Consider the following 15852-nt stretch of genomic DNA (forward strand, 5'->3'; position numbering starts at 1 on the left):
AGTATGTCAAAGAGATATCTGCACTCCTATGTTTACTGCAGCACTATTCACAACAGTCAAGATATGAAATCAACCTAAATGTCCAACAATAGATGAATGGATAAAGAAAAGTTGGTATATAGACACAACAGAATACTATTCATCCACTAAAAAGAATGAAATCCAACTAACTAGGGAGGTGAAAAATCTCTACAATGAGAATTACAAAACACTGCTCAAAGAACACAGAGATGAGACAAATAAATGGAGAAGCATCCCATGCTCATGGATAGGAAGAATCAGTAACATTAAAATGGCTATACTCCCCAAGGCAATTTACAGATTCAATGCTATTCCTATCAATCTACCAATGACATTCTCCGCAGAACTAGAAAAAACTATTTTAAAATTCACAGGCAACCAAAAAATAGCCCAAATAGCCAAGGCAATCCTAAGCAAGAAAATAAAGCCGGAGGAATCATGCTACCCAACTTCAAACTATACTACAGGGCTACCGTAACCAAAACAGCATGCTATTGGTACAAAAGCAGGCACATGGACCAATGGAACAGAACAAAGAGCCCAGAAATAAGGCCACACAACTACAACCATCTGATTTTCAATAAAGCTGACAAAAACAAGCAATGGGGAAAAGATTCTCTATTCCATAAAAGGTGCTGGGATAAGTGGCTAGTCATAAGTAGAAGATTGAAGCTGGAACCCTTTCTTACACCACATATAAAAATCAACTCAAGATGGATTAAAGACTTAAATGTAAAAGCCAAAACTATAAAAATCCTGGAAGACAACCTAGCTATTACCATCCTGGACATAGGAATGGGCAAAAATTTCATGACAAAGAAAGCAAAAGCAATCACAACAAAAGCAAAACTTGAAAAGTGGGATCTGATTAAACTTAAGAGATTCTGCACAGCAAAAGGAACTATCAACAGAGTAAACAGAAAACCTATAAAATGGTAGAAAACCTTTGTAAATTATACATCTGACAAAGGTCTAATATCAAGCCTCTATAAGGAAATTAAATTTACAGGAGAAAAACAACCCCATTAAAAGTGGGCAAAGGACATGAACAGACATTTTTCAAAAGAAGACATACATGCAGCCAACACACATATGAAAAAATCAATATCACTGATCATGAGAGAAATGTAAATAAAGACCACAATGAGATACCAACTCACACCAGTCAGAATGGCTATTATTAAAATACCAAAAAATTACAGATGTTGGCAAGGTTACAGGGAAAAGTCAACACCTACACACTGGTGATGGAAGTGTAAATTAAATTAGCTCAACCATTCTGGAAAGCATATGGTGATTCCTCAAAGAGCTAAACACAGAATTATCATTCAACCCAGCAATTCCATTACTGGGCATATACCCAGAGAAATATAAATCATTCTACCATAAAGACACATGCACACGAATGTTCACTGCAGCACTATTCATGATACCAAAGACATTAAATCAACCTAAATACCCATCAATGACAGACTGGATAAAGAAAATGTGGTACATATATACCATGGAATACTCGGCAGTCACATACAAAAAAAAAAAAAGATCATGTCTTTTGCAGGAAGATGGATGGAGCTGGAGGCCATCATCCTTAGCAAACTAATGCAGGAACTGAAACTCAAATACCATGTGTTCTCACTTACAAGTGGAAGCTAAATGATAAGAACTTACAGACACAACGAAGGAAACAACAGACAGTGGGGTCTACCTGACACAGGAAAATGGGAGGAGGAAGAGAGCAAAAAATATAACTATTGAGTACTAGGTCTAATATCTGGGAAATGAAATAATATGTACAACAAACCCCTGTGACATATTTAGCTAAGTAACAAACCTTCATATGAACCTGCAAACATAAAATAAAAGTTTAAAAAAAAAAGAAAAAAAAAGGAATGAAATTCTGTCATTTTCACAAACATGAATAAGCCTGGAGGACATTAAGTGAAATAAGCCAGACACAGAAATTCAAATCCTACATGCATTAACAATAATGTATTATATATCTCAAAATAGCGTATAATATTTTAAATGTTCCCACAACAAGGAAATAATGTTTGAAGTGATTAATCTCATTACCTTGATTTAATTATGATACAATGCAATATATACACTGACACATAAAATTGTGCACCATAAATATATACAATTATGTGTCAATTAAAAATAAAAATAAAGCCAGGCACAGTGGTACATGCCTGTAGTCTTGGCTACTCAGGAGGCTGAGGTGCGAGAGTCAGTTGAGCCCAGGTGTTTGAGTCCAGCCTGAGTAACATAGTGAGACCCCATCTCTAAAAATAAAATAAATAAAAATCATTTTAAACTTTAATAAATAAGGAACAGGGCAAGACGGTGAAATAGGAACAGTTCTGGTCTGCAGCTCCCAGCGAGATCAATGCAGAAGGCAGGTGATTTCTGCATTTCCAACTGAGGTACCCAGTTCATCTCACTGGAACTGGTTAGACAGTGAGGGCAGCCCACTGAGGGTAGGCAGAAGCAGGATGGGGCATCGCCTCACCTGGGAAGTGCAAGGGGCTGGGGACCTCCCTCCCCTAGCCAAAGGAAGCCCTGAGGGACTGTGCTATCCAGCTCAGCTACTAGGCTTTTCCCACGGTTTTTGTAACCTGTAGACCAGGAAATTCCCTCAAGTGCCTACACCACCAGGGCCCTGGGTTTCAAGCACAAAACTGGGCAGCTGCTTGGGCAGACACGGAGCTAGTTGCAGGAGTGTTTCTTTAGACCCCAGTGGCACCTGGAATCCCAGTGAGACAGAACCGTTCACTCCCCTGGAAAGGGGCTGAAGCCAGGAGCCAAGTGGTCTTAGTGAGTCCCACCCCCACACAGCCCCGCAAGCTAAGATCCACTGGCTTGAAATTCTCTCTGCCAGCACGGCAGTCTGAAGTTGACCTGGGACAACAGAGCTTAGCGCAGAGAGGGGCGACAAGCAATACTGAGGCTAGAGTAGGTGGTTTTCCCCTCACCATATTAAGGAAGCCGCCAGGAAGTTCAGACTGATTCCTACTCACTGGGCAGGGGATCTCTGAAAGAAAGGCAGCAGCCCCATTCAGGGGCTTATAGATAAAACCCCCATCTCCCTGGGACAGAGCACCTGGGGAAAGCGGTGGCTGTGGGCACTGCTTCAACAGACTTACACATTCCTGCCTCCTGGCTCTGAGGAAAGCAGGGGATCTCTTAGCACAGCATTTAAGCTCTGCTAAGGGACAGACTACCTCCTCAAGTGGGTCCCTGACACCTGTGTCTCCTGACTGGGAGATACCTCCCAGCAGGAGTTGATAGACACCTCATACAGGAGAGCTCCAGCTGGCATCTGGCGGGTGCCCCTCTGGGACAAAGCTTCCAGAGGAAGCAGCAGGCAGTAATCTTTGCTGTTCTGCAGCCTCCGCTGGTGATACCCAGACAAACAGGGTCTGGAGTGGATCTCCAGCAAACTCCAGCAGACCTGCAGAAGAGGGGCCTGTTAGAAGGAAGACTAACAAATAGAAAGCAATAACATCAACATTAACAAAAAGCACGCCCATGCAAAAAACCTATCCTAAGGTCATCAGCATCAAAGATCAAAGATAGATAAATCCACAAAGATGAGGAAAACCCAGTGCAAAAATGCAGAAAATTCCAAAACCAGAATGCTTCTTCTCCTCCAAATGATCACAACTCCTCTCTAGAAAGTGCACAAAACTGAACGGAGAAAAGAGTATGACGAATTGACAGAAGTAGGCAGAAGGTGGGTAATAATAACAAATTCCTGTGCACTAAAGGAGCATTTTCTAACTCAATGGAAGGAAGCTAAGAACCTTGATAAAAGGTTACAGGAAATGCTAACTAGAATAACCAGTTTAGAGAAGAAGATAAATGGCCTGATGGTGCTGAAAAACAAAGCACGAGAATTTCATGAAGCATACACAAATATTAATACCTGCATCGATCAAGTGGAAGAAAGGATATCAGAGATTGAAGATTAACTTAATGAAATAAAGCATGAAGACAAGATTACAGAAAAAAGAATGAAAAGGAAAGGACAAAGCCTTCAAGAAATATGGGATTATGTGTAAAGACTAAACCTATGGGCCGGGCGCGGTGGCTCAAGCCTGTAATCCCAGCACTTTGGGAGGCCGAGACGGGCGGATCACGAGGTCAGGAGATCGAGACCATCCTGGCTAATACGGTGAAACCCTGTCTCTACTTAAAAATACAAAAAACTAGCCAGGCGATGAGGCGGGCGCCTGTAGTCCCAGCTACTCGGGAGGCTGAGGCAGGAGAATGGCGTAAACCCAGGAGGCGGAGCTTGCAGTGAGCTGAGATCCGGCCACTGCACTCCAGCCTGGGTGGCAGAGCAAGACTCCGTCTCAAAAAAAAAAAAAAAAAAAAAAAAAAAGACTAAACCTATGACTGATTGGTGTACATGAAAGTGATGGGGAGAATGGAACCAAGTTGGAAAACACTCTTCAGGATATTATCCAGAAGAACTTCCCCAACCCAGCAAGAAAGGCAAACATTCAAATTCAGGAAATACAAACACCACTAACATAACCCTCGATAAGAGTAACCCCAAGACACAGAATCGTCAGATTCACCAAGGTTGAAATGAAGGATAAAATGTTAAGGGAAGCCAGAGAGAAAAGTCAGATTACCTACAAAAGGAAGCCCATCAGACTAATAGTAGATCTCTCTGCAGAAACCCTACAAGCCAGAAGAGAGTAGGGGCCAACATTGAATAGTCTTAAAGAAAATAATTTTCAACCCAAAATTTCATATATAGCCAAACTAAGCTTCATAAGGGAAAGAGAAATAAAATCCTTTAGAGACAAGCAAATGCTGAGGGATTTTGTCACCACCAGGCCTCTGTACAAGAGCTCCTGAAGGAAGCACTAAATACGGAAAGGAAAAACCAGTACCAGCTACTGCAAAAACATACCAAAATATAAAGACCAATGACACTATAAAGAAACCACATCAACTAATATGCAAAATAACCAGCTAGCATCATGATCAAATTCACACATAACAATATTAACCTTGGCAGGGAGCAGTGGCTTACGCCTGTAATACCAGCACTTTGGGAGGCCAAGGCAGGCAGATCACAAGGTCAGGAGTTCAAGACCAGCCTGACCAATATGGAGAAACCACACCTCTACTAAGAATACAAAACCTAGCTGAGTGTGGTGGTGCACACCTGTAGTCCCAGCTTCTAAGGAGACTGAGGCAGAAGAATTATTTGAATCCGGGAGGCGGAGGTTGCAGTGAGCCAAGATTGCACTACTGCACTCCAGCCTGGGCTGGAGTTTTGTCTCGAAAAACAGAACAAAACATATATATATATATATATTTACCTTAAATATAAATGGGTTAAATGTCCCAATTAAAAGACACAGACTGGCAAATTGGATAAAGAGTCAAGACCCATCGGTGTGCTGTATTCAGGAGACCCATCTCTTGCAAAGACACACACAGGCTCAAAATAAACGGATGGAGGAATATTTACCAGGCAAATGGAAAGCAAAAAAAAAAGCAGGGGTGCAATCCTAGTCTCTGATAAAACAGACTTTAAACCAACAAAGATCAAAAAAGACAAATAAGGGCATTACATAATGGTAAATGGATCAATACAACAAAAAGCACTATCTTAAATAAATATATACCCAATACACGATCACCCAGATTCATAAAGCTAGTTCTTAGAGACCTACAAAGAGACTTAGACTCCCACACAGTAATAGTGGGAGACGTTAACACCGCACTGTCCATATTAGACACATCAACAAGACAGAAAATTAACAAGGAGATTCAGGACTTGAACTCAGCTCTGGACCAAGCAGACCTAATAGACATCTACAGAACTCTCCACCCCAACTCAACAGAATATACATTCTTCTCAGAACAACATCGCACTGATTCTAAAATTGACCGTATACTTTGAAGTAAAACACTCCTCAGCAAATGCGAAAGAACAGAAATCATAACAAACGGTCTCTGCAACATGGTGCAATCAAATTAGAACTCAGGATTAAGAAACTCTCTGTTTTCAGATGACATGATTGTATATTAAAAAAGAAAAAACCCATCGTCTGAGTACAAAAACTCCTTAAGCTGATAAGCAACTTCAGCAAAGTCTCAGGATATAAAATTAATGTGCAAAAATCACAAGCATTCCTATACACCAATAACAAACAAACAGAGAGCCAAATCATGAGTGAACTCCCATTCACAACTGCTTCAAAGAGAATAAGATACCTAGGAATCCAACATACAAGGGATGTGAAAGATCTCTTCAAGGAGAACTACAAACCACTGCTCAAGGAAATAAGAGAGGACACAAACAAATGGAAAAATAGTCCATGTTCATGGATATGAAGACTTAATATTGTGAAAATGGCCATACTGCCCTAAGTAATTTATAGATTGAATACTATTCCCATCAAGCTACCATTGACTTTCTTCACAAAATTAGAAAAAGGTACTTTATATTTCATATGGAACCAAAAAAGAACCCACACAGACAAGACAATCCTAAGCAAAAAGAACAAAGCTGGAGACATCATGCTACCTGACTTCAAACCATACTACAAGGCTACAGTAACCAACACAGCATGGTACTGGTACCAAAACAGATATATGGAACAATGGAACAGAACAGAGGCCTCAGAAATAACACCACACATCTAAGACCATCTGACCCTTGACAAACCTGACACAAGCAATGGGAAAAGGATTCCCTATTTAATAAACAGTGTTGGGAAAACTGGCTAGCCGTATGCAGAAAACTGAAACTGGACCCCTTCCTTACACCTTATACAAAAATTAACTCAAGATGGACTAAAGACTTAAATATAAGTCCTAAGACCATAAAAACCCCAGAAAAAAACCTAGGCAATACCATTCAGGACATAGGCATGGGCAAAGGCTTCCTGACTAAAACACCAAAAGCAATGACAACAAAAGCCAAAATTGACAAATGAGATCTAATTAAACTAAAGAGCTTCTACACAGCAAAAGAAAACTATCATCAGAGTGAACAGGAACCTACAGAACGGGAGAAAATTTTTGCAATCTATCCATCTGACAAAGGTCTAATAAACAGAATCTACAAGGAACTTAAACAAATTTACAAGAAAAAAACAACCCCATCAAAAAGTGGGTGAAGGATATGAACAGACACTTCTCAAAAGAAGACATTAATGTAGCCAACGAACATATGAAAAAATACTCAGCATCAATGGTCATTAGAGAAATGCAAATCAAAACCACAATGAGATAGCATCTCAAGCCAGTTAAAATGGCAATCATTAAAAAGTCAAGAAACAACAGATGCTGGAGAGGATGTGGAGAAATAGGAACATTTATACACTGTTGATGTACCATTTGACCCAGCAATCCCATTACTGGGTATATACCCAAAGGATTATAAATCATTCTACTATAAAGACACATGGACATGTATGTTTACTGCAGCACTATCTACAATAGCAAAGACTTGGAACCAACCCAAATGCTCATCAATGATGGACTGGATAAAGAAAATGTGGCACATACACACCACGGAATACTATGCAGCCATAAAAAATGATGAGTTCATGTCCTTTGCAGGGACATGGATAAAGCTGGAAACCATCATTCTCAGCACACTAACACAGGAACAAAAAAACCAAACACTGCATGTTCTCAATTATAAATGGTAGTTGAACAATGAGAACAGATGGACACAGGGAGGGAAACATCACATACTAGGGCCTGTCGGCGGGTGGGGGGCAAGGGGAGGGATAACATTAGAACACATAACCTAATGCATGTGGGGCTTAAAACCTAGATGACAGGTTGACAGATGCAGCAAACCACCACGGCACATGTATATGTATGTAACAAACCTGCACATTCTGCACATGTATCTCAGAACTTAAAGTATAATAAAATAAAATAAATATAAATATTTAAAAATTAATAATTTTAATGCATATTTTAATTCTTGTAGTTAATAAATGATAAATTATAAATTGAAAGCTCAGAAATGTGAGCAGATTCATCACTGTATTAAATGTGTTTCTTTAAAATTTAACAGGTACTCACTTTGGCAGCACATAAACTGAAACTGGAATGATACAGAAGATTAGCATGGCCCCTGCAGAAGGATGATATGGAAGATTTAACAAAGAAAAAGCACACTGAACTAAAAATGTACAGCATATACATTAAAGAGAAAGTCATAAGCAAAGATATTAGAAAAGATAGAACTTTGTTGTAATAGAGTGAGAAGGATGCAGCACTGTGGCAACTGAAATAATTATCTTTCCTTATGTATCAGTAAATAAAATTAACATTGCCTAAAATCATTTTGCTTTAGTTATAAAAATTACCAGAAATGGGCCAGATGCAGTGGCTCAGACCTGTAATCCCAGAACTTTGGGAGGCCAAGGCGGGTGGATCATGAGGTCAGGAGATCGAGACCATCTTGGCTAACACTGCGAAACCCCGTCTCTACTAAAAATACAAAAAATTAGCCGGGTGTGGTGGCAAGCACCTGTAGTCCCAGCTGCCTGGGAAGCTGAGGCAGGAGAGTGGTGTGAACCTGGGAGGCAGAGGCTGCAGTGAGCCAAGATCGCGCCACTGCACTCCAGCCTGGGCGACAGAACGAGACTCCATCTCAGAGGGAAAAAAAAAAAAATTACCAGAAATGAAATGTTGGCATAGTCTGAAGCCATATTTTTTAGTTAAATAAGAAAGACTCTAAGCAACAACTCATGATTACAGGTATAAATAAGTTTCTTTGCCTTAGAATTTTATTTTTTAAAAATGTGTACAGCAACTCCTCCACATAAACTTAATAGAAAAACATACAACGTAGTAATGAGTGAAAGTTAACAAAGAAACTTTGGAATCCACTGCCCTGTGAATAACAGCTTTTTGAAGAGGCCATTATTAGCTGAACTTATGATACAGATCATTATTTCCTACCTCCTCATATTTTCATGGGAACTCATGCACTGAGAAGCATAAAAGATTATTAATGTAAGTCAAACTATTTCAGTTGTCACAATGCTGCATCCTTCTCACTCTATTACAACGAAGTTCTATCTTTTCTAATAGGTGTGAATTTAATTAATCTTTTGTATATAACCAGTTGGTTTCAAACAAATCTACGGACAGCTTTTATATCATAAGTTAATTGTTAAGCTAGAATAAATGCCACTGTGACCACATCAAACTAAAGAGCTAGGAAATAGGCATAAGAACAGCTGCTTTACATCTTACTACTAAAGTTGACATCTTTACATGTTCCAGGGATAACTCTGATCTAGAATCAGATCTTCTTTTTATAGGAATCCCATTGTTCGTGAATCAACTATGTAGTAGATGTTACCATGTACTTGGTATTAGTAATAAGCCTTAGAAACCTTTGTACTTTCTACTCTGTTCCCTGGCTCCAAAAATAGTTTTAAATGTAGCTGAACACCATGGTTCAGGAATATATGTCTAAAACAACATTATAACTTGAAATCATTTAACTAGAGGCATTAAATCCATTTTTTAAAATGGTGACAGAGAGTATAATCAAGAATATACAACTTCATGTTATAAATTTTAAATAATATTCAAACACAGGGCAAAGTAAAAGAAAAAATATTTATTTTTAAAGTTTTATAAAAAATAAGCCTTTATTCGTATCTTAAAGAAAAGACATGCAAAGGTACAAGAATGTTCAGAAAGGAAAGGGCATCCAGTACAAATTTTACAATTTTACTTCTCACCAGCTACTTCTCTAGTCCTTCCTTTCTGAAACCAAGGTCCTTTCTAATGAGAAATCAGATGCAAGAAAAGGAGTCAGATGCATAATTGTTCTCGCAGAAGAACTTTATGTGTCTGTGTGAGACAAAGTGATTCCACCAAAAAATACTAGTACCAGAAGAGGTTTACAACGCTCTACCTATTTACCTAGAAGAAAAGAAGGATTTAAAGAGAGAAGGTAAGTAAAGACTAGAAAGTGGAATGGGTCAAAACTCAAAACTGGAACCATCAACCTGGATAGCCAAAAGGCAATAAAATAATGCTGCATCTAAAAGTGGAAATGAAGGAGAATGTAGAAAATTTGAGAAAGGAGCAGAAAATAAGACTATGAAGAAAATCATGTTTTTGTAATGTTATGGCTTCTGTTACTCTTAATATTAAAATTCCATTTATCTTCAGCATACTTTCCCCTTTTGTACCATCTTGGAACCCTACTATCCCCATCTCAGGCATCCTACCATCTAAAAGCTGAAAGCCACCAGGCATATCTTTCTTTTAATCCAATCTATTTTTCAGTTTTAAAAAAATGTCCCTCTTTTCCAATTCATCCTTTCCACAATCAAAAGTCTCATTTTCTCATGTGGATAGACTTCATTAGGAAAATAATCTGGCTCAAGTAGATGACACGGAGAACTTCAGTTTTTCAGAGGATCTAAGTATTTTTTAAATAGAAACTGTTAGCTCACTAGAATATAAATGGGAAAGAATGCATAAGGGATATTTTGGAGCAGGGGTGATACATCAGATTCTTTTCTATTTTGGGGCTAATTCACTGAGTACAGATATAAACTTGGTATCTCACTTCTAAAACTTGCCATCTTATATTAGAAAGCTTAACAGGATGAAGTAAAAGGAAGGCTAGAAACAAGTAAGACATACTAGGACTTAAAGCTAAGATAATAAACACAGTTTACATACTGTTACTCCAACAACCCATACACAACCATTTCCTGCCTCCAGCCTATTTTATATGTGCCTTGTCACTAGTAATTGATCACAGCATTCTTCTCCACTAAAACCAGGTATATTCTGAGAATCTTTTCAACATTATGTTCCAGGTAGTCAGTTGGTATTTAAGATGAAAACTATACGTCATCTCCAAGTTGTCAGGCATCTGGGAGAGAAAAATTTTAAAGATGACAGAAAGAACCACTTATATTAAGTCCAGAAAAAAAAAAAAAAAAACAATAGTAGCAGTTACATTACATAGTCACAAAGCACTACATTTATTTTAGATACTTTAGACATTTTATTTCATTGAATCCTTACAACAGCCTTATGCGGCAAGTAATATCTCCATTTTACAGTTGGGGAAAGTCAAGGTTATCCTCAGCCTTCTCTCTGCTTATCTAATCCCTTTCTTCCATGGCAGCCTCCAAAACAGCTCTCCATAACTATTCCCTCTTCTAAGCTCCTATAGCATCTGACACTTAATAAATGTTATCCTCTATGATTATTTATCTTTTTATGCCTTTATCCTGCCTCACCATCTAAATACTATATTCCCCTTCATTAGTATAGCAAGCGCTCATAAACATGCTCATATAATGTCCAAAACAATTCTGTAAATAGCTAAAGAGTCCACAGTAAATAGCTATTAAAGGAGGCATGGTGGCTCACGCCTGTAATCCCAGCACTTTGGGAGGCCAAGGCAGGTAGATCACTGGAGGTCAGCAGTTTAAGATCAGCCTGGTCAACATGGCGAAACCCCGTCCCTACTAAAAATACCAAGATTAGCTGGGCATGGTAGCACTTGCCTGCAGTCCCAGCTACTCAGGAATCTGAGGCTAGAGAATCACTTGAACCCAGAAGGTGGAGGTTGCAGTGAGCTGAGATCGTGCCACAGAACTCCAGCCTGGGTGACAGAGCAAGCCTCCCTCTCAAAAAAAAAAAAAAAAAAAAGCTATTAAAGAAAACTTCCATAACCTATATTTGATCATCAGGCATTTTTAGTGCAGTGAACTATTATTTATTATCATAAATTAGTCATTATCTGAGACCTTGGACAAACTGTCTTCATATGGCAAATGAAGACTATATATGACATACTTCATATGGAATAGCTGAAGATCAGAAAATTAAACTAACCTGCCCAAAGTTAAAAAGCTAGCAACAGAAACATTAAGTATTTCAGGTAAGGCCTGTTTCTTCATAAGTGCCATATACTTTTCACACACATATCCAAGAAGCAGGAGGTTTACAGTTATTCCAACATATATGACATTAATAGATAACACACACTTGAAAGGTTGGCTAATATGAAAACAGTTTCTTTCTATTGCTTGATGATGCCCAATTTCCCTGAAATGATTTAACAGGGCTCTGATATATCAAGTTACTCTGTAATTAATATGAATCATCTTTTAAACAGTAATTGAATTTTTTGTTTGTTCTGACATATCTTTTAGGTAGATTTCTGTTATTCTCAATCTTTCTGTTTATAGGGGACATTTCCAACTTTATCAAATTCATATGATGTATAAGACTCTTTTTCTTCTATTAGTTCTGACTTCTAAAGTTCTCAAGTTTTTGGAGTAGCAAATTCTCAAGTTTTTGAAGTAGCATTTTTAAGTAGCAATAGTAAGCTGTAAGTACAAGGAACTCAGGAGCTGGAATTTAAAACTCACTAGCAATACATACCCATGGGAAGTAACAAAAGAAGAGTTAGAAAAATAGGAGTGACATATTAACATGAGAAAAAGATATCTATGACAAGGGCTAAACACAAAATTCCACTTGTTATAGTGACCAAAATGCCTGTTAATGTGTATATTATGAAGCAAGAAAGGCTTTAACCTGTAAAAAATTTTTAAAAGACAAAATTATGATTGCCTGCATAAAAAGACCTAATGAAGAACAAAAATAGAATACAATAGAAAATAAATAGAGGTACAGCCAAAGACAAGGCACTGGCTTCAGTGTGGCCTTTATAACATTGTGGCTGTAAGAATTATATAAACCAAATTTGTTTTGAAAGATAATACACTTACAAATACTTACAGGCAAACTCTTTTCAATAAGCATTGTTTAGATAATAAAAGCCTTACTATATTATCCATTTAGTTACACTAGAGATTTGAAAGCTTATATGAATGGCCCATATATCAGAGTATATAGATTAAAAATGATAGTAAAGAAGTAATAAGAAGCATAGTCATCAATGACTCCCATACCACATTAAATTGGAGGCTGCCCACACAGGTAATAAAACTTTGGAAGTTGGGGGTCTGGTGATTTTGGTTGCTGGCTACATTTGAAGCATTTCTAGAACAGTGACTATATTAAAGATTTCATTCTGTGCCATTTAATATTTAGGCAAGTATCAATATACATAATAGCTGTACCGCTACAAAAGACTGCATAAAATTACATTTCTTCAAAAAGGAATTTGATTTTAAAGGCTTACCACATAAGAGAATTCTTTCTCCTCACTCACTCATTCAATATATTTTTGAGTGCCTTCTACAGGCATACTTTGTTTTATTTTGCTTTGCCTTCTTGCACTTTGCAGTTATTGCATTTTTTACAAATCAAAGGTTTGTGGCAAGCCTGCATTCAGCAAGTCTATTGGTGCCATTTTTCCAATAGTATGTGCTCACTTCATTTCTATATGTCACATTTTGGCAATTCTGATAATATTTCACACTTGTTTATTATTATTATGTCTATCATGGTGATCTTTGATATTACTACTGTAATTGTTGTGGGCACCATAAACTGCACCCATACAAGATGCAAACCTAATCAATATATGTTGTGTGTGTTCTGACTGCTTGGCCACCCAACCCATCCCCCATCTCTCTCTCTCTTTCTCTCTCTCTCTCCTCAGGCCTCCCTATTCCTTGAGACATAACAATATTGAAATTAGGCCAATTAATAATGCTATAATGGCTTCTAAGTGTTCAAGTGAAATAAAGAGTTATATGTCTCTCACTTTAAATGAAAAGATACATATGATTATGCTTGGTAAGGAAATTGTGTCAAAAACCAAGACAGGTCAAGAGCTAGGCCTCTTGAACCAAACAGCCAGGTTGTGAATGTATAGGAAAAGTTCTTGTAAGAAATTAAAAGTGCTACCCTCATGAACACATAAATAAAAAGAAAGCAAAATAGTCTTATTGCTGAGACACAGAAAGTATTATTGGTCTGGATAGAAGATCAAACCAGCCACAACTTTCTCTTAACCCAGTGTGTAATCTAGAATATGGCCCTAACTCTCTTCAATTCTATTAAAGCTGAGAGAGGTGAGGAAGATACAGAAGAAAAGTTGGAAGGTAGCAGATATTGGTTCATGAGGTTTAAGAAAAGAAGCCATCTCTATAACGTAAAAGTACAAGGTGAAGAAGCAAGCGCTAATGTAGAAGGTGCAGCAACTTATCCAGAAGATCTAGCTAAGATAATGGAAGGAAGGAGCTAAACAACAGATCTTCAATGTAGACGAAATGGAAGAAGATATCAGGACTTTTACAGCTAGGGGAAAAAAGTCAATGCTTAGCTTCAAACAGCAGGCTTACTCTCTTAGTAGGGGCTAATGCAGCTGGTAACTTTAAGTTGAACCCAATATTCACTGACCATTTTGAAAATCGAAGGGCTCTCAAAAATTATGCTAAATCTACTCTGCCTGTGCTCTATAAATGGAACAATAAAGCCTAGCTGACAGCACAGCATGGTTTACTAACATTTTAAGCCCACTGTTGAGACCTACTACTCAGAAAGATACATTACTTTTCTTCTTTTTTTTTTTTTTTTTTTTGAGACAGGGTCTCACTTTTGTCACCCAGGCTGGAGTGCAGTGGCACCATCTTGGCTCACTGCAGCCTCAACCTCCTGGGTTCAAGTGATCCTCCTGCCTCAGCACCCTAAGTAGCTGAGACTACAGGAGCTCTCTACCATGCCTTGCTAATTTTTGTATTTTTAGTAGAGACAGGGTTTTGCCATGTTGCCCAGGCTGGTCTCAAACTCCTGAACCCAAGTGATCCACCTGCGTCAGCCTCCCAAAATGCTAGGATTACAGGTGTGAGCCACCACGCCTGGCCAATTCTTTTCAAAATATCACCGCTCACTGGGAATGTACCTGGACACCCAAGAGCTCTGATGGAGATGTATAAGCAGATGAATGTTGTTTTCATGCCTGCTGACACAACAGCCATTCTGCAGCCTGTGGATCAAGAAGTAATTTTGACTTTCAAGTCTTATTATTTCAGAAATACACTTCATAAGGCTAAAGCTGCCATAGATAGTGATTCCTCTAATAGATCTGCCAATTGAAAATCTCCTGGAAAGGATTCATTATTCTAGGTGCCATTAAGAACATTCATGATTCATCGGAGGGAATCAAAATATCAAAATGAGCAGGAGTTAGGAAGAAGTTGATTCCAACCCTCATAGATGACACTGAGACTAGAATTAGAAATGGAGCCTGAAGATGGGACTTAATTGCTGCAATCTCATGGTAAAACAAACAGATAAGGAGTTGTTTTTTATGATGAGCAAAGAATGTACTTTCTTGAGATGGAATCTACTCTGTGAATATGCTGTGAACTTTGTTGAAATGATAACACAAAGTTTAGAATATTACATAAACTTGGTTGATAAAGCAGTGACAGGGCTTGAGAGAACTGACTCCAATTTTGAAAGAAGCTCCACTGTGGGTAAATACTATCAAACAGCATTACATGCTATAGAGAAATCATTCATGAAAAGAAGAGTCAATCAATGTGGCAAACATCATTTTTGTCTTAAGAAATTGCCACAGTCAACCCAACCTTCAGCAACTACCACCCTGATCAGTCAGCAGCAATTCATGTGCAGGCAAGACACTCCACAGGCAAAAAGATTACCATTCACTGAAGGCTACTGATCATTACCATTTTTAAACAATAAAATATTTTTAATTAAGGTACATACATATTTTTAGACATAATGCTATTTCATACTTCATGGACTACAGTATAGTGTAGACATAACTTTTATATGCACTGGGAAACCAAAAAATTAATGTGGCTTACTTTATTGAGATACTTGCTTTATTGTGGTATCTGG

At 38.0% G+C, this 15852-nt stretch overlaps 1 protein-coding gene and 1 non-coding gene across 7 annotated transcripts in view; one reads left to right on the top strand and one right to left on the bottom strand.

Moving 5' to 3' along the window:
* The window catches only part of NUBPL (nucleotide binding protein like), a 283861-nt gene that overhangs the window by 178816 nt on the left and 89193 nt on the right, over positions 1–15852 (bottom strand). The window contains exon 2 of one of the 6 annotated variants that reach the window (XM_033188322.1): positions 8095–8146. The exons of the other annotated variants lie outside the window; for them this stretch is intronic. Within the exon in view, the coding sequence (XP_033044213.1) occupies positions 8095–8107 (13 nt within the window). The 5' untranslated portion in view covers positions 8108–8146. The remainder of the gene's footprint in view (positions 1–8094; positions 8147–15852) is intronic. 6 annotated transcript variants of the gene reach the window in all.
* Positions 8087–8192, top strand: LOC117071679. The gene has a single exon (XR_004432439.1). It is a non-coding gene; the product is annotated as a U6 spliceosomal RNA (small nuclear RNA).

Source organism: Trachypithecus francoisi, unplaced genomic scaffold (assembly GCF_009764315.1).
Source record: "Trachypithecus francoisi isolate TF-2019V2 unplaced genomic scaffold, Tfra_2.0 Lachesis_group3, whole genome shotgun sequence".
Taxonomy (NCBI): Eukaryota; Metazoa; Chordata; class Mammalia; order Primates; family Cercopithecidae; genus Trachypithecus; species Trachypithecus francoisi.